The sequence below is a fragment of the Lucilia sericata genome, unplaced genomic scaffold (assembly GCF_015586225.1).
Source record: "Lucilia sericata isolate MDLA Ls3-8-SP2 unplaced genomic scaffold, ASM1558622v1 Contig001061F_arrow, whole genome shotgun sequence".
NCBI lineage: Eukaryota > Metazoa > Arthropoda > Insecta > Diptera > Calliphoridae > Lucilia > Lucilia sericata.
Genome location: NW_023995038.1, coordinates 137,554 through 161,289, shown reverse-complemented (window position 1 = coordinate 161,289; position 23,736 = coordinate 137,554). Strand labels below are relative to the sequence as shown.

Genomic DNA, 23,736 nt, shown 5'->3' with positions numbered 1-23,736 from the left:
AATCAATTTTAGAATTGTTTAGCATTATTTTGGGTACGATTAAGCTGCAAAAAATTTTGAGACATGGTCAACACTGTTTTGAATGGTATTCTTTGATTTTCTCTTTCTCTCCGTCTCTCTTCTCACACTCATACCTACACAAACTACTCATTCCCTCCACCAGTCTGATCCTAATGAGGGAGCGCTATATTTGCAGGTCGAATTTGTTTTGTTTTTATGCGATTAGAGTGACAATATCATTTACGAATAATACGACTTTTAGTATTAAGGTACCCGTCCGTTAAACACCAGTGTAATACCGCTACGCGATTGTAAACAATCATTATAACTTTTTAAATACGTGTAACGTAATTACGTACATACTCACATTTGTATGTACGAATCTGAATATCAAGTACTAGTAATTTATTTTTATTAGGGTAAACCCGTTTGTATATACCAGGAAAACAGTCGATGTTCCCAAATAAATTTAAGAATATATTCTATAGGTCGTGAGTGTTTCTGTAAAGTTTTGTTCTTGGCCGATATATCGCACCATTGTTTTTAATTGCATTGTGATACAAAAGTGAAGAAACTAGATAAAGGGTTCTCATATGCGAATATACATTTAGTTTTTCCTGATCACTTCGCAAACTTATTTTCTAAGAGCAAAAAAGTTAAAAGGCGCTTTTTTAAAGTTTTATATTATATTTTATTTTTTAAGTTTTTTAAATAGTTTCATATTTTGTAAAATTAATTGAAAGCTTCTGATGGAAATTAAATTTCTTTAAATTTAATTTCAGTTAAAAAATTAGACGTGATTAAATTTACTAGAAATATTTTTTTTATATAGACATATATACATACATACATACGTATGTATGTGAATGGAACATCATTTGAAGTTATTAGTGTGGTATCTCATATAAAAAAATAAAACGTAAGCTTTATTTTAAGTATTGTACATGGACATCGTTTCACGGGTTACCTTAATACACATGCATACATATATTAATATACATACATATAAAACTTTTTTTAAATACATTTAAATGAACTTTTATTTACTCGTACCAATGTTTATTATAAATAAACCTTGTTTAATAATAATCTTAAAACGAATATAACAAGTGTTTTTTAATCTTTAATTTTTGATATACATACATATATATATTATAAAAATATACTGATAGCATATTTTTAGTGTTTTACTGCATAATGCGCTTAAAAAAACTTTTTTAGAGCATTTTTTTTCGCTGGTTATAAACAATACTTTTAACTAAGAAAAACATACTTTTTTGGTTGCAATGATTTTAAATTTTTTTCACCACTTCTTTTTTGGATAATCTCAGAAATAGAAGAATTATTGATAGAATAATTTGCCAAAAATATTGGGGTCCTCTTTTCGATTTCAACAAACTTACGGGTATGTCCCTATGTGCCTGTCATTTACAAGTGTTTTCTTTTTTCGCCAAAATAAACCGCGAATTAGTTATGCCCCTAATGTACAAACTTATTAATATAAAATGTATATAATATTTTATTTATGAGGAATTCCATTTTAAATTTAAAAAATGTTTTACAAAGTCACCGATTTGGACAAAATTTTGTGAGAACTTCACGATCTCAAAAAACATCAAATTTCTTCGTGAAATATCGAGGATAATATCACTTTATAATCCTACACTTAAACATAATATTTATAATTAAACAATTTATATTTTATAAATAAAAAAAAATGTATTCTTTGACATTTCATTTTAATTAAAAATGAAAAAAATATAACAGCCTGTTTTTCTAAAACATTTTAGTTCTCACACGAACATTTACAGCTTGTTTTTCTAAAATGAAAATTTGTCTTCGTTCTTAAAAATAACGAACGAAATTGGCTTTACGTTTTTGTAACGAAAAAATAAATGTTCATGTGAGTGACAACGAAAGAGCTTTATTTTTCCATATATTTTTGGTTTTTAGAAAATGAATTCGTTTGTAATAAACGAAAGAAATGTCAGAAATAGACGATAGGCAAAGGCCTTTCGTTTGCCCAAAAAACAACGAAAATTTTACCAAAATACGTAATATATGTGGCCATTTGAACCAGAATGTAATTCGCAATACAAACCTTTAAAATTCTTGAGACATTGCATACAATTTTCATGTTGTTTTTAAAAAAAACATTTTTTCATAATTTCAATTTTTTTCTAAAATTATTTTATTTTTGTTTATTTTTTAGGGTTAACACCAAACACCTTATTACTACATGAAAAAATATTTAAAAATTCAGAAATGAAATACGTAGGCAATAATGTTCTGTTACGATAGAAAAAGCTCATTTCATTTTAGACATTTTTAAACGAAAACTTTCAAATGTTTTATAAAAACCTAATTTTAAACTTGATCGTAATAAAATGAAATGTTCGTGTGAGAACTAAATTGTTTTAGAAAAACAGGCTGTTAATTTTATTACGATCAAGTTTAAAATTAAAAAAAATTAATTATAAAACATATTAACAGCTTGTTTTTCTAAAATGAAAATTTGTCTTCGTTCTTAAAAATAACGAACGAAATTGGCTTTACGTTTTTGTAACGAAAAAATTACAGCCTGTTTTTCTAAAACAATTTAGTTCTCACACGAACATATAATTTTATTACGATCAAGTTTAAAATTAGGTTTTTATAAAACATTTGAAAGTTTTCGTTTAAAAATGTCTAAAATGAAATGAGCTTTTTCTATCGTAACAGAACATTATTGCCTACGTATTTCATTTCTGAATTTTTAAATATTTTTTCATGTAGTAATAAGGTGTTTGGTGTTAACCCTAAAAAATAAACAAAAATAAAATAATTTTAGAAAAAAATTGAAATTATGAAAAAATGTTTTTTTAAAAACAACATGAAAATTGTATGCAATGTCTCAAGAAATTTAAAGGTTTGTATTGCGAATTACATTCTAGTTCAAATGGCCACATATTATTACGTATTTTGGTAAAATTTTCGTTGTTTTTTGGGCAAACGAAAGGTCTTTGCCTATCGTCTATTTCTGACATTTCTTTCGTTTATTACGAACGAATTCATTTTCTAAAAACCAAAAATATATGGAAAAATAAAGCTCTTTCGTTGTCACTCACATGAAAATTTATTTTTTCGTTACAAAAACGTAAAGCCAATTTCGTTCGTTATTTTTAAGAACGAAGACAAATTTTCATTTTAGAAAAACAAGCTGTTAATTTTCATGTGAGTGGCAACGAAAGAGCTTTATTTTTCCATATATTTTTGGTTTTTAGAAAATGAATTCGTTTGTAATAAACGAAAGAAATGTCAGAAATAGACGATAGGCAAAGGCCTTTCGTTTGCCCAAAAAACAACGAAAATGTTACCAAAATACGTAATATATGTGGCCATTTGAACCAGAATGTAATTCGCAATACAAACCTTTAAAATTCTTGAGACATTGCATACAATTTTCATGTTGTTTTTAAAAAAACATTTTTTCATAATTTCAATTTTTTTCTAAAATTATTTTATTTTTGTTTATTTTTTAGGGTTAACACCAAACACCTTATTGCTACATGAAAAAATATTTAAAAATTTAGAAATGAAATACGTAGGCAATAATGTTCTGTTACGATAGAAAAAGCTCATTTCATTTTAGACATTTTTAAACGAAAACTTTCAAATGTTTTATAAAAACCTAATTTTAAACTTGATCGTAATAAAATGAAATGTTCGTGTGAGAACTAAATTGTTTTAGAAAAACAGGCTGTAATTATAAATCATTTGAAAGTTTTCGTTTAAAAATGTCTAAAATGAAGTGAGCTTTTTCTATCGTAACAGAACATTATTGCCTACGTATTTCATTTCTGAAATTTTAAAAATTTTTTCATGTAGTAACAAGGTGTTTGGTGTTAACCCTAAAAAATAAACAAAAATAAAATAATTTTACAAAAAAAATTTAAATTATGAAAAAATGTTTTTTTTTTTAAACAACATGAAAATTGTATGCAATGTCTCAAGAAATTGAAAGGTTTCTATTGCAAATTGCATTCAGGTTCAAGCGGCCACATATTATTTCGTATTTTGGTATAATTTTCGTTGTTTTTTTGGCAAACGAAAGGCCTTTGCCTATCGTCAATTTCTGACATTTCTTTCTTTTATTACGAACGAATTCATTTTCTTAAAACCAAAAATAGTTGTGTTTTGTTGCTAACGGTCAAAGGCAATTTCATATAAATTTAAAATTTATAAACGTTAGGAGTTAACGTGTAAAATTATACAAGTTAATTTTAACTTCGATAAAAGTGCTACCAATTCAAAAATAAAAATACAAATATGAATGTGTGGCTGTCAAATAATACAAAAATATTTTAAAATAAAATTTAAATTACAAAAAATTAACAAATGAACAAACATTTTCAAGATATTGTAAATAATTTTAGGATTTAGCTGAATTTGTCTGTGAGATGATGCCAAGTCAGGTAATGATCGTTTTGTTGGTAACTTTGAGCGTACACATTCAATAATAGCAACAAAACACAGCAAATATATGGAAAAATAAAGCTCTTTCGTTGCCACTCACATGAAAATTAATTTTTTCGTTACAAAAACGTAAAGCCAATTTCGTTCATTATTTTTAAGAACGAATACAAATAAGCTAAAATCCTAGACAACCTCTGGAAATTTCATCGTAAAAAGAGATTGTGCCTGATTGTATGTGAGTACGTTGTCTTTATAATATGTTTTAAGATAAAAGATTATTAAACTAATACATATTTTCATTCACTAGTTAATGAAATTCTATTAGTAACACACAAAATAACGTACCAAAAATACATTTGTTATTTAGTACTTTTTGAACAACTGCACAGTGGAAAATTTTATTGATTTCCGTATCGAAAATGGTTTTTGCAAAGTTGGGAAAAATGTATATTTCCGTAGCTGAGATAAAGTACTACACTAATATACATAGATAAAGTTTTTTAACGCATCGATTATAAGTACAAAAAAAAAAGTTTGAAATTAGGCATTTTTACATTATGTAGATATTGAAAAGTGTTTTGAAGCTCAAAGTTGAATGCAATATTTTTATGGATGTTATATAGCATCACATATTATAAACAATACATATGTGAAATTCTGCTGCGATTAACGATAAAAATAAACAAATCTAACTTAACCTAAAAATATTTTTTTTACAAACAACAATGCAAATGTAATTGAATTTTATGAAAATTTTATACATTACATGTGAAAATATATTGACGGATTTTACTTTAAATCCTATATATTTATTCAATTTATTGACGATTGAGTGATATTCATATACAATAGTTTCTGCTTAATTGTTCCCCGCATTATTGATTTACCCACTTATTTGGTCCGGAATAAATGCAATAAAAATATCTCATATAAGATATACATAACGTTTTTGAAAAAAGCGGGATCCGAGTGATTAAAAAGCGGGATTTGGAAGAAAATATTTTTAAAAAGCAGAATTTTGAAAATTGGCATTCATTAAATCGGTATTTTATAAAACTTAATATCAAAATAAGTAAAAGGGTTATATTCGACTAAGACGAATCTTATATATCCACAATCAAGACCTTGTCGTATATCGATATTAATATGAGCATCTGTGTTTTTCCGAATATGATCTTTTATGGAACAAAAATTGTTATATTTAGATTTTTAGTTATTTTTACAAGTCATGTCTCAAAAATATTGAAAATTTCGTTGAAATATATTTGTTTTCTGAGTTGATTCTTAGGTTCAAAAAATGTGCATCTCAAAACTCAAATATTTTATAAACACTACTGAAAAATAGTGCTGAATTATGCAAAAGAATATATCATCCCCTGGCTTCATAGAATATACACGCTCAGCCTCTCTCAACAATGTTCCGGTAAACTGGTTACGGTCGTTTTTATTCCCAAAGCTGGCAAAACGAGTCATGAAAATGCGAAGAACTTTCGTCCAGTTAGTCTTTTATCTTTTCAGATCAAAACGCTGGAAAGACTCATCGACTCACATATTAGGCAACGACTAGAGAGCTCATCACGGCTTTCAACCAGTCAACATGCCTAACTTAAGGGCCGATCTACTGAGACAGCCTTCTTAGACATAGAAGGTGCCTTCAATAACGTAAATACTTCTGTAATTGAACAAGCTCTTGCTAATCTGGATGTTGAAGAGTATATAAGCAACTTTTCGGTAACTATGTTGAAATCTAGAATAATTACTGCAAGTGTTGGTAATAGCGTTAAGTCCAAACAAGTGGAACGAGGCACACCACAGGGCGGCGTAATCTCTCCACTACTTTGGCTTATCGTTGTTAACTCGATTCTTATGGTACTGGACAAGAGAGGGATAAAGGTCGTAGCTTATGCGTACGACGTTGTAATACTGGTATCAGGAGTGTTCCCAGATGTGATTAACGATATTATGTCTGGTGCTACTCAGCAACTGGGCCACAGACAGTGGTCTAGGAGTAAATCCAAGCAAGACAGAACTGGTACTATTCACAACGAAGACCAAGATTCCAAGCGTCAACCTGTCACGGTTAAAAAACCGCGAAATCCCCTTATCAAACAATGCCAAATATCTAGGAACTATTCTAGACTCCAAATTATCATGGAAACTCAACATCCAGCACAGAGTTAAGAAGGCAACGGTCGCCTACTATACATGTCTTAAGATTTTTGGAATGAAATGGGGACTTAGTCCCAACATAGTTAAATGGATGTACACAGCTATTAAGAAGAAGTTTGTTGTAGATCAGCTATAAAAAGTTAAGAGATCAGCATGCATTGGGATAACAGGTGCTATAAGAACTAGTCCCTCAGAAGCTCTAAACACTACATTGCACAGCCGTATCTGCTTGCAGCGCAGTAAGAACAAAGCCCTTTTCAAAAATATATGTTTTAAGCCATGAGCAAACAAAAAAATTAATTTGTGAACTTTGTGAAAAAATTTTGAATAATAATATAGGAAAATTGTTGTTTCGAACAAAATGTCCGTTGGAAATTTGAAAGACTATGTCTGCATGTGAAGAAAAAGAACCGAAATATATAGGTTGAACGTTATTCCAGAATAATTTAATTAGTTGTGTTTATATAACATTCGCATATTGATAAATGTCTATGAAATTTGTATGAAAAAATTACACAGGGCAAAAAATGTTAACCCTGAGACCAACCAATACTATTCTTATGGATTGAATTTCGAATAATAAAGGTAAGACAAACATGACACGAAAACCTGATGTGATGCAAAAATTCTAATGCCAGATTCGAATTTTGAGTAGCAATCCTTCCTTTTGTCGTTTTAAAATGTTTGTTGGTTTGTGTTATTTAAAAATCTGTATAAATAAAGCTTTTTATACAGCATATGGGCATTTCCACAGAAAAGTATCTTTTTTGTGACATCACGTCACGCACACTAATTGACAATATCTTTGGACCATTCCTACTATTAGAGCTCTATATAAAAATGTAAACAATTTAAAAATAAAAATATTTTTCTCTAGATATACGCAGTTAATGGTGCGTGACGTGATGTGCAAAAGTAGACTTTTCGGTGGAAATGCCCATATTTCGTATATCCCTCGAGAATTCTGACTAAAATCTGAGTAGTGAAGAAACATAGTGTATCCGGAACATTCGATAAAAATCACTCTGAAATATCAGTTAAAAAATAAAACAAATCAAAATGGTAACACAAACGGAAATACTTAGTTCTCCTGACGGTCATATACAGAGTCACGTTAAGTGAGAATAAATTAAAATCTCTATTAGGTCGGGTATTTAAAATACTGGTCATAAAATTTAATTGATTTTTTTGTACTCACTCGGCAAAAAAGCACAGCTACATAAGTTAAAAGTCACAGTTCCAAAAAAGTTAATTTTCACTTGTCGCTTAAAATAATATGATTTTTTAAAACAATGACTTTACAAATCGAACTGAAACAGTTTTATTTAGAAGTGGATGTCTATATTTACCCACATTTTGAAGTTATTAAAAAATACTAGAATATTTCTATAGAATCTCTATTTTCTACCAAAATTTCTAAATTTAAAGTTTAAATTTTATACTTTTAAATAATAAATCCTAAATTGATTTCAATAAAATAAGGATGATTGACCTGTTATGTAAAAAGCGGAATTTTTTATTAAAAAGTGGGATTGAAATCTAAGTCGGGATTAACCTTTCAAAAGCGGGAAAATCCTGCAATTTAAATTTTAAAAAAATGAGGAGCTTAGCGCAAAATATAAATAGTCCAGTGTCACTATAAATAGAATCAGAAATAAAAAAAACACAACCATGCCTCTTAAATATTCGCAAAACTAGATTTCGATGATTCAAAGCTGATGACGAGATATATTTCCCTGTATGTCGAAATAGAAAAAAGTGAAAAGGAATATTATTTGTTCAGAATGCCGCTTGTCACAATATATCAAATACATTCTAAAACATTGAGATGCAATTTTCTGGTCTAGAAATTATTCAACGTTATTTCGACGTTACATACAAGTTCACTCTTGGTAAATGTATTTTATGCTCATAATTATTAATACTTGTATTAATACTAGTATCGCGATGATAAAATTTAATGTATCTAATAAATTTTATGTATGTAGAAGTTTGACAGTCAAACTCTGTATAATTCGGTCCATAATGCTCCCATAGGGGAAATCGTTCATTATAATTAGGAATTGTTTTACAAATTTAGTGAGAATGCGCCCATAATTGACCTAAACGCCCATATACAACTACAAAATTATAGCTGATGCAGGGTATCAATAGTTTTTATTTACTCACTGTAACACTGTAATTAAAATCGATGGGAAAAATTATATTCTCTTTTATAATTTTTTGAATATAGCCGAAAAGCGACATGGATCGGATTATTTACTGAATATGGGTGGTGTTGTAGCCCAATAAAAAATTTGCTTAAAAAATTTTAAAAGCTCGCTATGTATTAGTTCAAATTTTATCTGGCACTTGAGACTTTATCACTTATGCCACAAAAAATTATCAAAAAAAAAAAAAAATGGCAATCTGGTGAATTTTAGATATCTAAATGAAAATAGACACATAGCTTCTTCTTAGGTTAATTTGTAAGGGATTAAAAGTCACCGCAAATATTGTGTGCTCTAAGCGATATAATTACGCAACAAAACCCTCATTTTCCTGAGCTATTAATGCCAATTATGGCTCATTTTTTCTGTATAATGTATTGTTTATGTTTTTATTTGAATTATGTCATTTTTGTATTTAAATGCCTTTAATTAAGTGAAACATTACTCTGTTGAAAAAATAGTGCAGCAATAATAATAACTAAAAATTTAGTGTAGAAAAAATTATTTCTCTAAAAATTTTAAATTCCATTATAAGTATTATTCAGTTTATATATTTCAATTCATCACAATCATTTTTGGAAATTAAGTTTGCAAAATAATTTTAAATAATAACTGAAAGTAGTATATTTTTATTGTAAGCGCATGTCCAAAAATACCAGTCGTTAAACAAAAAAGTACTAGAGAATCTTAGTTTAAAGATTTTCAATCATCAGGGTACTACCTGTGTGTATAAAAGCAAAAAATACCAGTCATAGAATGAAATAGTACCGAAAATCATTTCCTGCCGATTTTCACTAACTTAGGAAATTTTTTATGAAATTTTCAGAGGTAGTATGTCTGATAGGTAGTATGTCTGATTATTGAAGATTCGGATCTCGCAAAGTTCTGAAAACTTATTTCAACATACACACGGACAGACGGACATGGCTAAATCGAGTTCACTACCTATAAGGATCCAGAATATATATACTTTATAGGGTCGGAAAATTATATTATAGAAATTTCAAACGGAATGACAAACTTATGAGGGATATTTATATTTAAAAAAAATGTATATATACACAGAGAAAACAGATTCGTTGTGGTTACCGAATTTGTTGCCAATCGAATTCAGTCGGTTCTCACAACTACCACAAAAAACTATTGTGATGACTGTAAAATTCGGTTGGCATTACTGAATATATTGTATTGAAAATTCTTTTAAATAACAATTAAGTTATCAGAATTAAAACTATCCGTATTGGCAACTGAAATATTATTTATTATAAACTTTTTTGTGGATTGTATTTGAAAATTATAAATTTGTACAAAATTATGTTATTTCATTTAAAATACCAAATAAACTTACAAACTATAAAAAATAACTTCTATCATCTACTATTGGGGTCGTAAATATGAATAACAGCGTCCGTGTACTAACAAATTTGCTTTTCTCTGCCTTATAGATACTATAATTGCACACACGCATTCTTTTCCGCTGCTGTAAAAAATGTACATATCAAAAATACAAAAGGACAACACAAAAATTAATTTTAGATTAATAATACCTTATTTCCTCCTATTCTTCCTTATCCTTTTGTATTTAAATATAATTCCATTTTTCTAGCTTTTAAATTTATATGTTTTGTTTATTTTATTTAATTTTTTTTAGACGTCACCTTTAACCACCAATTGTCGGTTGTAAACATCGAATTTGGTTTCTTATACAATAATTCATTTTAAAAGTATGCTTCCAATAGACAATTGATTGCAATTATCAAAATATTTTCCTTTGTACTGTTTGTTGGTTACAGCAACTAATATTTGAAGTTCCTCGGTTTAAATGCTAAATTAAATTCGGCTGTATTTACCGAATTTTTGAAAAAGTTTTATGAAAGAACAATTCGTTTAAATTGACTAATTTGAATATTGTTGAAACATAAATTTGATTGCAATTATAGATTTTCGGTTCTGAATATAGAAAATCAGTTAATTTTATAGATTTTTAATATCAACGATGGAATTTTTATTAACTTAACTAAATATTTTTAATGGTAACTGATTTCCTATCGATCTTTTTTCTGTGTGTATATTGACACACGCGTATAAAAAGTACTCCTCAAAAGATTAGGACTGGTCCAAAACTAATACAAATATATGAAAAAAACATACTCCATTTAACATTGCGATGTCCTATGTGAGGACCACGTATTCAATCTATGCATTACATCATAGTAATGCCAAAACTACTCCCTTGATAAAATTATAGGAGTACATGATCCGCAACATGGGATTACTTGAATGGGTCATGTACTCCATTAATTTTAGCTGAGAAATTTAAGTATTTGTTGTTGTTGTTTAATATTTGTTTCATCTGATGAATAAAGTTTTTCAAACTTTATTGTTAAATATCACAAAAGTATCAAAAAATTATAGTTGGTTTTTTGTTATTAAAATCTCCAATTTTGGTCGGAGGAGTCCAATATTCTTATTTGTGGACATTTGTTTTGATATAATACATTAGAATCAATAATGAAATCGATTTTAATTTTTTGGTTTCAAGTGACGATATAAACATTAGTGTTCCGAGGAACATTATTTTTAAGAATCTCATGTAGAAATACCTCTCAATCGATGCGTATTAATGTACTGAACACGACAAAAATATGATTTTTGAAAAAGGGCATCAGTTCACTACTGTCGATTGAAAAAATTTATCTCAGTGCAGTATATTAAAAAAATTTCTGTAATCTTTTCGAAATGGATCTCAAAAATTCGGTAATTTTGAGCTGATTATGTACTGAACACGACAAAAATAAAAAAATTTGATTTTTGAAAAAGGGCATCAGTTCCCTACTGTCGATGGAAAAAATTAATCTCAGTGCAGTATATTAAAAAAATATCTGTAATCTTTTCGAAATGGATCTCAAAAATTCGGTAATTTTGAGCTGATTATGGGAAAAATAATTTTAATTAATTTCATTTTAAAAATTTATTTCGTTAGAGTATTTTTGGTTTACAAAATTATTTTTAGTAGGTTTTAGAGATATACGTATTATATTCACATTTTATCGCAATAGATGTCAAAATTATATTATTTTTTTTCAATTTTTTTAAATTAAAAAAAAATTCCATTCAATATAGAATACGTTGAAAGCATTAAAAAGTTTCCGCGGCAAATGCTTTAATTTCTCCGATATTTATTCTAACATAATATTAAATTTATTAATACAAAATCGGAAATTTTTGATGTAAACAAGTGTTATTGCTGGACCCACGATATTTACCCGAAGGAAAAGCAAGGATAGAGGCTGCCAAAACATTTAGATTATTATATAAAAAATTCATGTAAATTTGTTTGTGAAAGGTTTCAGAAAATCGATTTGCCGCGGAAAGTTTTTGCATCAAAATTACCTGGGGAAACGGTTTTCGTTATTAGAACACTACTGGCTACCACGTAGTGATTGAATCTAATTTCGGTTATTACCCAAATGTACATACATATGTAATGCATAAAGCCCGGGTTGATATTTTCAAAAATTGTATAAGATAAATATATCCCTAAATTGCACACTATATACATATATTTCAGATAATGCTTTTGAATTCTTCGAGATTCGTGAAAACAATTTGCACATTTGCTGTACTCATCAACATAGTAGTAAATGTGGAAAATAAAAAATATATGAGATGCGAACTGTCACGAGAATTGGTGGAGAAATACCAAATTAGTAAAACTTTTCTATCAAATTGTAAGTATTTTAAATGTTAAAGTACATATATGCAAGAATGATAAACTAAAGATTACGTCGTCAGGCGAACATAATTAAAACTTTCTGCACATATAGGAGCTCTGACGTCACACAATCTGTGTTCCTATTGGTTAATAATTTTCAGCTATAAATATAACAGTTTATATTTATAATTTATTATTTTTTATCTAAAAATGAATGGATAGTATCCATTCTTTTTACAAATTTATTTATTTATTGCAATTTCTTTTATAAAAAATATTTAATAATATTTTAAATACTAAAAAGTGAAAAAAAATATGTAAAAAAGAGCACAATGTAAAACTTTTTCCAAAATTTTTCACTCGTTTTTTTGAATATTAATTTTGATTACATTTGTCCACTGTTCACTCCATGTTTATGTTTCTTCCTCTAAATTTTGTTTTCGTTTTTCTATGTTCTGGATCCTTTTTACCGCACTCCACTACACTTATTTATCATTTTATATTTTTTAATGTTACACCGTCCAACAAAAAGAGAAAAAAATCGTTAGACATCAACCAGATGATATACGACTGAAACTATAAATTTAATGGAGAAGAACTGCGTTGTTAGTTTTTCATTTCGTGATCCTGTGTCCTTTTTAAAGGACTTCAAAATTTTAAAAAGAACATTTTTCCAAAAATATTTTAAAATATTTTTACTGATCAAACAATGCCAAATTTGATGTCAAGTGAACAAAAAGAGTTGGAATATATTTTGTATAATTTTTATTTTATACTGTCAGGATAAAAAGATGTCCAAAATGTATTTTAAAATATGTATCCTTTAATATCTATTAAGGTTTTCAATTTAATTTTTCCAAAAAATTTTGAAAGACATTTTTTACATCTTTTGAACCTGGCAGAATAAAATAAAAATTACATAAAATATTTTACAACTCTTCTTGTTTGCTTGACATCAAATTTGGCTTTGGTTGATCAGTAGAAGTATTTTTAAATATATTTTTTTTTAAAATGCACTATTTAAAACTTTGAAGTCCTTTAAAAAAGACACAGGATCACGAAATGAAAAACTAAAAACGCAGTTTTTCTCCATTAAATTTCTAGTTTCAGACGTATATCATCCGGTTCGTGTCTAATTTTCAGTGTCGGACGGTGTTATACTTGAACAAATTTAAGGCGAAATTCTTCATATTTTTCAAGAACTGATGTAGTATTTTTTTCTAACTTGCCAAAGTAAATTAAATTGCAGGGTTACCAACTATTATAATATACATAAGAGTTTTTCAAGAAATTGTAATTTCTACACATGAAACGCCATCTAACTGTAAATCATGCGCAAGGCGTAATCTTTAGTTTATCATTCTTGCATATATATATGTATAAATAAATAATAATTTAAATAAATATTTAATACAAATTACGTTAGTATTCTACTTTCATTTGTTTATTTGCATAAAAATATATACAATGTTATTATTATAATAAAACACATTTACTATAAGACTGGCATAATCCAAAATTCGTGTTTTTTGAACTGAGGGCTAGAAAACATGCGTCATTCTAAAGTCTTTCATATAGATTTATCAAATTTTAAATATGTCTATAATTCTCGGTGTGAGAGTTATTTTTTCTCGAAACGACTTTTTTGGATTATACCAGCCTTGTAGTAAATGAGCGATATGTTAAATGCTATTTCAAAGATCAACTAAAAATTTTTCGTTACATAAAAAATATTCTTAATTAGTGGTTTCCTTCAATTTAGGCTTCTTTTGTGTCATGTCTGTCCAATATACATACATACATAATGTATGTACGAGAAAGAATATCCTAAAAATATTTAATAAGGAGTATGGAGGCCACTCCAAAATTTTTACATTCTTCTTTAGTTAATGGCTTACCGTAAGCTTTTTTTTAATATATTGTCAATATTCACAGACACTAAAATATGAGTGGGTTTTACCCACGGCAAGCAGTAAACTGATTTTATTCTGAAGGAACCTAATCAAGTGAGCCAAAAAAATATTGTTCAAAAACGTAGTATTTTAGAAAAAAATGATTTAAAATCAGATATTAAGTAATGCGAAAATTTTTCTTGTGTCTTTCTTGTGATATATCTATAAGACATTATTTTATTATCTAAAATTTTAATATAACAAATTACTTTATTATTTATTGAATGTAAAGAAAATAGTGAACCAATTCAAGTGAGCGGCAGTGTAATCAGATTTGATTTTTATACACTTTACCACTTTAGTAGTGAGGTTATATTGAACTGCGAAAACTGCCATAACTAGCAAACCCATTGAGATCCCATTTTAAAATTTTAACATCGCAATAATTTTGTTTATTTGTAATAAAAAAATAAGAAAAACAAAATACCCTTTTTTAAGATACTCAAGAATATAGGACATTTCCCGTTTTATGGTCCTTGTTCCAGGACGTCATGTAATTCAATGTAATCCAACGAAACCTCATTTGTAAAAATTGAAAAACGGATTCTAACGTTATTCAGTCAACATTTAAAATTTTTCACAAATATACTATTAACCGTATAAATTATGGATTTATACGTCATATAAACCGCATTTAAGAGTAGAATATTGGTTCCGAGTTATAACTATCGAAAGCGTTAAACATTTGTAGTCGAAGTGTCTGGTGAATGACACAAACTTGCAGAGGGGAATGCTTGTTCTGGTTCCGGGAGAAAATGCAAATTAAAAAGAGTTCGGCTGCGGTTGCGGATTTGCAGCCATTTTTTATTACTTGTTTTTGTATTTCATAATTTATTTTTCCTTCTTTTTCCTTGGCATTCAGAGAAAAATATTAAACAAATGAAATGTAAAATAGAGAAAATTCATAAACAAATTAAAATAAATTTTAATTTGGTACGGATTTCTTTAACGATTTATGTTGTCAAAACTCAATATAAACAAGTCAGAGTTATATATTCGGCTGTGCCGAATCACCATGATGTGTAAATAAAGGAGCAGACAGTACGAATTTTATTACAAAAATCAAAAATAGCAGTTGTTAACTGAAAAAGTAAGTATTTAAGAACGAAAAAGTACCAACAAGTTATATTTTACAGATTATCATATCGATAAAGTACCAAAAAGTCCCATTTTATAGGTTCTCACTTAATCCGGGCTTTTTTTACAAAATTTTAAAGATTCTCATATCGATAAAGTACCAAAAAGTCCCATTTTATAGGTTCTCACTTAATCCGGGCTTTTTTTTACAGAATTTTACAGATTCTCATATCGATAAAGTACCAAAAAGTCCCATTTTATAGGTTCTCACTTAATCCTGGCTCTACATGCTTAATTTCATGTTTCTAGGTTAAATATTCTAGAAATTTCAAAAAGTTCCTGTTGAAGAAGGAAAAAGTACCAAAAAGTTCCCTTTTATGGGTTCTCACTTAGACCGGACTCTACATACACTGGTTTCCCGGTTTAACGAATACTCAGTTTAGCGAATTCGGGATTTAACGAACGGCCAAATTTTTTCCTATGAGTACCTTATATTACGAATAAATGAGTCTATTTTGTACTCGACATAACGAATTTCGAAATAAGTTTTTATAACAAGTGCACAGTGAGACATTTGGTACTTTTAGAACGACAAAAATAAAAAATTAAACGCTTTCCAATTGTCTTGCTTGTTATTATAGTTAACAGTAAACATTCCATATGCTATAGAAAAATAACTAAAAATATTGCAGAGTTCTTTTAACCCGAAATATAGGTGCTCAAAGTTGCTACTTTAAAAATAAAATAATTTTCTTGTAATATTTCTGAAGCGGCATATTAATTTTGAATGCTTATATCTTGGTAAATATTTCAGATATTTATATAGTTTCTTCAGTGTATTATAATTTAGTACTTCAAGATTATTCTGCATTAGACAAAAGCTCAATTTTAAAGGTTTTATTTTTAACTCTAAGAAAAAATAATATTAATAATAAAAAGATATTTAAAAATTATATTTTTAATGGAATAGATCTAATGACTGCAGCCAATTGCAGTTATCTAATTATAACCCTTGCATAGGAAATTTTCTATAGAAACATATATATGAAAATTGGCTGCGATCTTTTGCGATCTTCAGAGATATTCAAACAAATTCAGGGGTATACATAAATTTTGGCCTTGGCACCATGTATTAGCCCACAATTTGTGCTCTTAAAAAAAATTACTTAAGCCAATCAGGTGTCATAGCTTTATTTAAAAAGTAAAATTTTCTGTTTATTTCCAGATTTAAATTCATAGATTATAAATTTATTTTGTTCTTTGTAAAAACCGCGGAATTTATATTTTATTTTAAATTTTAATTAGAGTATAAATTGTTTGTTAAAAATTTCTAAGAGGGACAACCCTAATATTCATTAGGGTGGTTATATAAAGAACGTTTTTAAAAATTATAGAAGAGCATGCACTAAACTGTAATGCAGAGCATTTGAGACAAATCGGATAATACTAACCCGTTTAAAACAGTATCTAAACGGTGAAAATGTGTTTAAATAGGAAAATGGGTTTTATTAACTTTTTGCAGAGACTGTGCTACAAATATTTATATTTTGCATTTTCTTATAAATAAATAGCTATCTGTATAAAATTGTCTTTCTAAAAATATACAAAAATTCAAAAGCGATTGCAAAAGTTTTGAGATATATGCGACCAAAAATTTAATTTTTATTCAATGTATACTTGTAAAAAATGGGCGTGGCAGCAGTCTTATCGTGCTGATTATTATGTGGAGCGTTTGGCCAATTGTTTGCTAACTGTAACTAAAATTAGAACTCAATATCACTAAGATTTGATTAATGTCGTTCTAAAAGTGCCAAATGTCTCACTGTGAAGTCGTGAAAATTATAATACAAAAAGAGCACTAAACTTTATAATTATCCGAAAGCCTAACAAATTGAGATTTTAAATCCAACTAAATGGGTACACACTTTGAAATTCAAAAAAATCTTACAATAGAAATTCATTTTACTTATAAAAAATTATTTTCGGAAACACGATTTTTAAAAGAAGATGTACATACATTTTTACGTAAAAATCTTTAATTAAAGGAATATTGTGATTATTTTCAAGCTACAGAGAGAAGCAGCATATAGCAATGTAGCAGAGCAAAATCTCTGGTGGGAATCGAATCCACAACCCCCAGACTGACAGGCTAGCACACTACCAACTAGCCTACCGGGGCGCCTATCGGGGAATTGTTTGTTAACAAAATTACTCGAAAATATTCAGAATTTTACAAATTGGAATAAAATCCATTTATCTAACATAAATAAATGTCTTTCTTGAATTTTGGTTTGTTTCTAATTTTAACGAAAAATGTTTCTATATTTTGCACATTTTTCGTTTTTACGAATGGGCCCGACATTATATCTTTCGTTAAACCGGGAAACCACTGTACTTAATTTCATGTTTCTAGCCAATAACAACACACAGTTTCATTCGTAATTGTTGTTCTTTCTTTGCTTTGTTTTAATAAACAAGCAAGTATAATAACCAGGGCAAGGATTTGTATGCAAATGCATGTTTGTAGTCAGTAACTCAAAATAACTTTTAAGTAGTTTTAAATATTTTTAAAATTAAAAAAAAAAATAAATAAATAAATAAAAAAATGTAAACAGTAAAGAAATATCTATCTAAACTGCTTTGGACAATTTTTCCAGAACAAATAGGTGAAAAGTTACAATCATTTGAAAAAAAAACCCTGTATGACCAAAATGTCCAACTTTGATCCCTTCTAACTCCGGCAGTACTTGACCGATAAAGTTCTTGACCTATGTGTCTGGCCTACTCTCCATAGTACTGGTGCAAATTTTATGCAAATCGATTTTTTGAGTTGGGTCACTTGACACGAGATTGTGATTCTGTTAAATAGGTATTAGAGTACATTAAGCGGTACCTCTGTCATCAAGAACCTATGTATTTATTGTCAAAAACTTAAGTTCTAATTATCTATAAAAATTTACTTCAATACAATTAGTTGATACCTTCCATCCCTCTTGCGCTAAATATAGGACATATGGTTCTTAATGGTCGGTAGGGGAACACTACAGAACTGGTCTATATCCAGTATAGCCGCCTTAGTTCCAGCTTTTGCCTTGGTATCAGTAATATTATTACTAGTTATATCCCCGTGTCTTCTTACCCAAATAACGGTGATTATCTTCATGCTATCTTATTATCCAGTATAGATTCTGATATACCCATTAGATATCCGATAGTATCTATTTCCTTATATATTGTCCATAAATCCCTATGAGATTTCCCAAAAATTTTTAAATTTCTTTAACAAAGTTTTTTAAATTTCTTTAACAAAGTTTACATTAGGGATATAACAAATTTTCCGAAATTTTTGGCATCCCACCACGTGATGGTCATCATTATATAAGTAGTTAAAATAATTTTTTATGTCATTTGGAATCAAAAACACTCTAAGATTTGGATTCCGAAGATATATGGGGCCTTCAAAAAACTGATTTTAATAAACAGACGGACAGACAGTTGGTGCGTGAACTTTTTTAAGAGTCGTGAAAAAATTATAACGGGGTTTTTCATATATTTTAATGTTCGATTCGGCTTTGCTATGCCAAGTGACATATTTGCAAAATATGTCAATAGTTATATCCCTAATGTATATTTGTATATCAAAAAAACTATTTTTTTGTCACATTTCGAATTTATGTGCTGTGAGACACGTTAATTGTCTGGAGAATTTGCCACACCTTTTAAATTTTTCAACCAATTTTTGTGTTTTATATCTTTATGAAATGCTTATTTTGTGTACATTACGATTCCTTTACAATAAAGTGCAAAATTTTTATTATTAAATGGCAAAAAACTGAAGCCGTTGCGTGACCCAACTTTTAAAATCGATGTTTTTCGATTTTGGTGAAATTTGCATCAAGGTCAGTACTATTGAATAGTAGGCCAGACACAAATTTTCAGCACTATCGGTCCAGAACTGCCGGCCTTAGAAAAATACTTTTTTTAATTAAATTGGAAACAATGAAGAAGAAATAGCTATCTGAACTCCTTTGGACAATTTTTGTGTCTAGTCTACTATCCAGTATCAGTAAATATACCATATGTTTTATTTTTTAAAATGAAAAAGAAGTAAATATTTTTAATTATTATATATAATAATCCAATAAAACATTATATATTTTTTCAGGGATTTGTTTGATTGAACATGAAAGCGACAGAGATACACAAAAAAGGACTACTTTAACGAATGGTGAAAATAAATACGGCCTCTTTCAAATAAGCAGCAAAGAATGTGGATCAGGCAACAAAATCCAAGCATGTGATACGTCAAAATTTCCATGCTGCCAAATGAAATGCGAAAGTATGTATATACCTATTTATTTACAACTATTTATATACAAATTTCATGATTGTTTGGCATTTTCTGACAAGATTTAAGTTTTAGTTAGTTTGAAAAGGGGATGTATATATTGACAACTTTTTATATACAAATTTCATGATTGTTTGACATTTTCTGACAAGATTCAAGTGTTAGTTAATAAAAATACACCTAGGCCTCTATCGGGCCTGTTGTACGCTCCTTTACCAGTGTCTACCAGACTAGAACACTAACCACTCACCTACCGGAGTCCACAAGATTTAAGTTTTAAAAATATTGTGTAAATATTAGTTGTAGAACGAGTATGGGAAAAAACACAGGATATCACAACACAAGCTTCCATTTCTGAATTTGCATAGGTTATAAGGGTGATCATTCGCCATAGGGAAACAGCTGCCAACACCGAATAACTGAAAAACCGAGTAATCGATTTTATAACTATCAAGTTTTCTTTTCGTTTATTTATTATTTATCATCCCTGAATGTTAAAATTTTTTATTTTTCTATGTGCATAACAACCAAAGAATAATAAGAAGTTGGACTATGACATTGTTTTACAACAATAACATATCCCTCTCCACGCAGACGAGTTTTGTGTGAATTCAACACACTGGTGAAAATCCGACTCTCTCACAATACTTCAAAACTTTCGCGAAAATATGAAGATAATTTCACTTCTTACACATTTTCTTACACACACAACACATTTTTTAATTTTCTTGCGCATTTTTACACCGTTAAATAGCCCGAAATAGTTTTATTTTTTGTAAACGAAAAAATATATTTTTTAATTTTTTGACAATTAATTTTTGAGGAATTCAAATAAAAGTAGAAAAAACTAAGTTGTGAATTTGAGTATTGGAAATGGGAAATAAATTTAAAATAAACATAATATTTAGCAAATATGGGAATAAACAAATTGAAAAATGTGTTAAATAATTGTTTTCAATTCAAATGTGCAATAAAAAGATTAAAAAATCTGTGAAAGAATAAATTTAAATGTTTTTTTTTTTATTTTTTCTAAAATTTTTAAGTACGTTTTTATGCAACTATGTAGGTTTGGAATCAGTGGTGAAAGTGGTTGAATTCACACAAAACTCGTCTGTGTGGAGAGGGATATGTTATTGTTGTAAAACAATGTCATAGTCCAACTTCTTATTATTGTTTGGTAGTGAGCTTAAAAAAGTAAAATATACTACTAAAATATGAGCTAACAAATCGATGCCAAAATTCTTAAATTTGTCTGAAACGTATAAATATCTTATCCATGAGTCCATAAGGCGCACCATAAAAAAACATGTATTTGCATATTTTGGTTTCCCTGATGATGACATACCACTATGGTTCAAATTACCACTTTTTACTGTGCTTATATTAGAACAAATTTTAGCGATTATTAACCCTTAATACAACATTTTAGAATGTCTTGTCCGTCTTTTGTATTAACACGAAATTTTCGAAAGTATTTCATTGTAGTTTAATAAATAAACTTTTTTGTTTTGACAAAGAGCGGCTTAGTTGTTTTCTAATCGCCATGTAAATTATTTTTTACTTTATGTCGTTGTGTAAAAATTAGCTTTTGGAAACTCTAGAACTCTATTCAGCTAATAAAACATGAAGAAATTACGTATTTAGTCCTTGTTTACATTGAGCAATTTTTCTTGCGCAAGTTTTTGATTTTGTGGGATAGAGAAGAAGAAAGAAATATAATTATTCCCTTTCCTCCCTTTTATTTGCTCAATATAAACCATGGCAATCAATCCATTTCTTCTTTTTGCTGTAGGCTTCCAAATCTACAACCTTTTGTTCCAGTTTCTATTACACAAATTTAAATTTTTTATATTTTTTGACAAAAGTGAAAATTTTCAGGCAAACCAAATCGTGTTAACCTATTAGAATATAACATAATTTCGTTCTGTAAATCCTGACTTTAGTGAAACTTGCATAAAAATTAAGTTTACATATAAGTTTAGTGCTACCACATATTGTTGTATATGCAATATTAAAACTATGGAACATACCGTCACCTAATACGCAAACGTACACAAAACAAATGCACACAAAATATTAGACCAAAATTAACGTTTAAATAATAAAGGCAGAAAGTCCAATTAATCCATTTTTTTCAATTGCTTCTGAAGTAAAATTTTAAATATGTTAGAGGGCCGTTTGCATTTTAGGCGACAATATGGAAAATGCTATATGAGCAATTATCAAAGTTTTTTAATTCCTTTGAAATTGAACTAAATTGTTAATAACTTTGGTAAGAGTAAAATGTCAAACAAATTTTTTACAGCATTATATACACAAGACTCCCAGCCTAAAAATTGCAAAATTGTAAAACACTAGGTCTTCATTTCTAAACGTAATCGGTTTTGAAAGTTTACAAAATTAAAAAAAAAAAACGTGTGTCACTTCTAGTTTTTTCTTTTTATTTTTTGGTCCATAGCTTTAAACTTTTGGACACTATTCGTTATAATGCTAACTAAAGACACTTAGGAGATAAATTCTTTACAAGCTTATCCGTGTGATATCACTTTACGTATTAGAACTTGGATGTTGAAATACCGGGCGCAGACGCCCCTTAATAAAATACAAAAATTGGGACAACAGTGGTTAGCTGATGTAATAATACACAGTATGGCATATATCTCGTTAATGTGCCCTGAATGGGAGATGGGTACGACAGCTACAAAAGTTGGTAAACTTGAACGTAAATTTTTTAAAATATCGGTTTTTAGCGCGGCACATTCGCACTTATATAGGAAATAATTTTAATTATTGCGTAAATTGAGTTTTTTGTTATTTTAAAATATAAAATCGGAGAAGCATGCAAAAATATTCGAATGCAAAAATTTTATGAACTTTTTAAAAATTTTGCAAAATTAAATTTTTTATTTTTGCGATTTTATATATCAAACATCGACTTATACAAACATTTAATAAATAGATATGAAGGTAATGACAAACACAATGGTTTGGGATCTCAAATGTATTTAAAATGTCCTTGTAAGCTACAATGACGTCACTTTTATCTAAACACATTTTGCCAAGGCACATCTTGGATGATGCTCAAAATTCGTCAAAATTATCAAATATTTTAAATGTGCCATCAAATCAATTTTTTGATTTTATTTATTTATTTATTTCAACTTAAACCTAAGAATAAATTCTAAGTCTAAGAAAAGTAGCATTGAGCACTAGCATCTGCGGCCATCAGTTCGTTTTGATTTTTTTTAACTCTAAAATTAAAAAAACTTCGATAATTGCTCATATATGTATGTATAAACAAATCGACGACTTCCTTAACTCACTTTGAACTTTCTCTTAATCTGTAGATTTCTTGAATGACGATATTGCCGATGACGTCCACTGTGCAAAAAGAATATTTGAACTCAAAGGTTTTCGAAACTGGAATGGTTGGAGTACGTACTGTCGCAATACTCAAAATTTACCAAATCTAAGTGTTGCTTGTAATATTAACACAGTTTCCCCATTATCCCGATTTCTTTCCTACATGAGTTCCAGTACAAGACAATAATCTAATGCTTAATTATATTATAAAAAAGTATTTATGCGCTTAAAAAAATTTCTTATGTAGTAAAAACTTTAATTGTGGAAAACAGAACTTTTTCTTTCTTTCTTAAAAAAAGGTAAGTTGAATGAAATAATTTTTTACTAGCCCGAAAGGCTATATGGATATATACCTAGATTTTGCCAAAAACTAAAGAAACAGGTAAGAGTGCTAAGTATATTCGGTTGTGTCCAATCTTATATACCCTTTACCATAGTGTTTTTAAT

General features: G+C 28.4%; 1 protein-coding gene across 6 annotated transcripts; it reads left to right on the top strand.

Moving 5' to 3' along the window:
* Positions 1–223: 223 nt before the first annotated feature.
* LOC119609788 (lysozyme-like) lies at positions 224–23,563 on the top strand. 6 transcript variants are annotated; one of them, XM_037964720.1, is made up of 4 exons: positions 224–269; positions 12,406–12,565; positions 19,744–19,917; positions 23,274–23,563. In XM_037964720.1, exons 2-4 carry the CDS (start codon positions 12,409–12,411, stop codon positions 23,474–23,476), a joined length of 534 nt encoding a protein of 177 aa, XP_037820648.1. In that variant the 5' UTR covers positions 224–269; positions 12,406–12,408; the 3' UTR covers positions 23,477–23,563. The 6 variants fall into 6 exon arrangements, with proteins under 6 accessions (XP_037820648.1, XP_037820645.1, XP_037820644.1 ...); XM_037964717.1 differs by having other exon boundaries at positions 244–371; XM_037964716.1 differs by having other exon boundaries at positions 244–375.
* Positions 23,564–23,736: the final 173 nt, after the last annotated feature.

Bases quoted from the DNA above. Each gene is read 5' to 3' on its own strand.
- LOC119609788 (XM_037964714.1), top strand. From the start codon at position 374: ATGTACGAATCTGAATATCAAGTACTA. The intron at 401-12,405 runs GTAATTTATTTT...CATATATTTCAG, and splicing joins AATCTGAATATCAAGTACTA to ATAATGCTTTTGAATTCTTC. The intron at 12,566-19,743 runs GTAAGTATTTTA...ATATTTTTTCAG, and splicing joins TAAAACTTTTCTATCAAATT to GGATTTGTTTGATTGAACAT.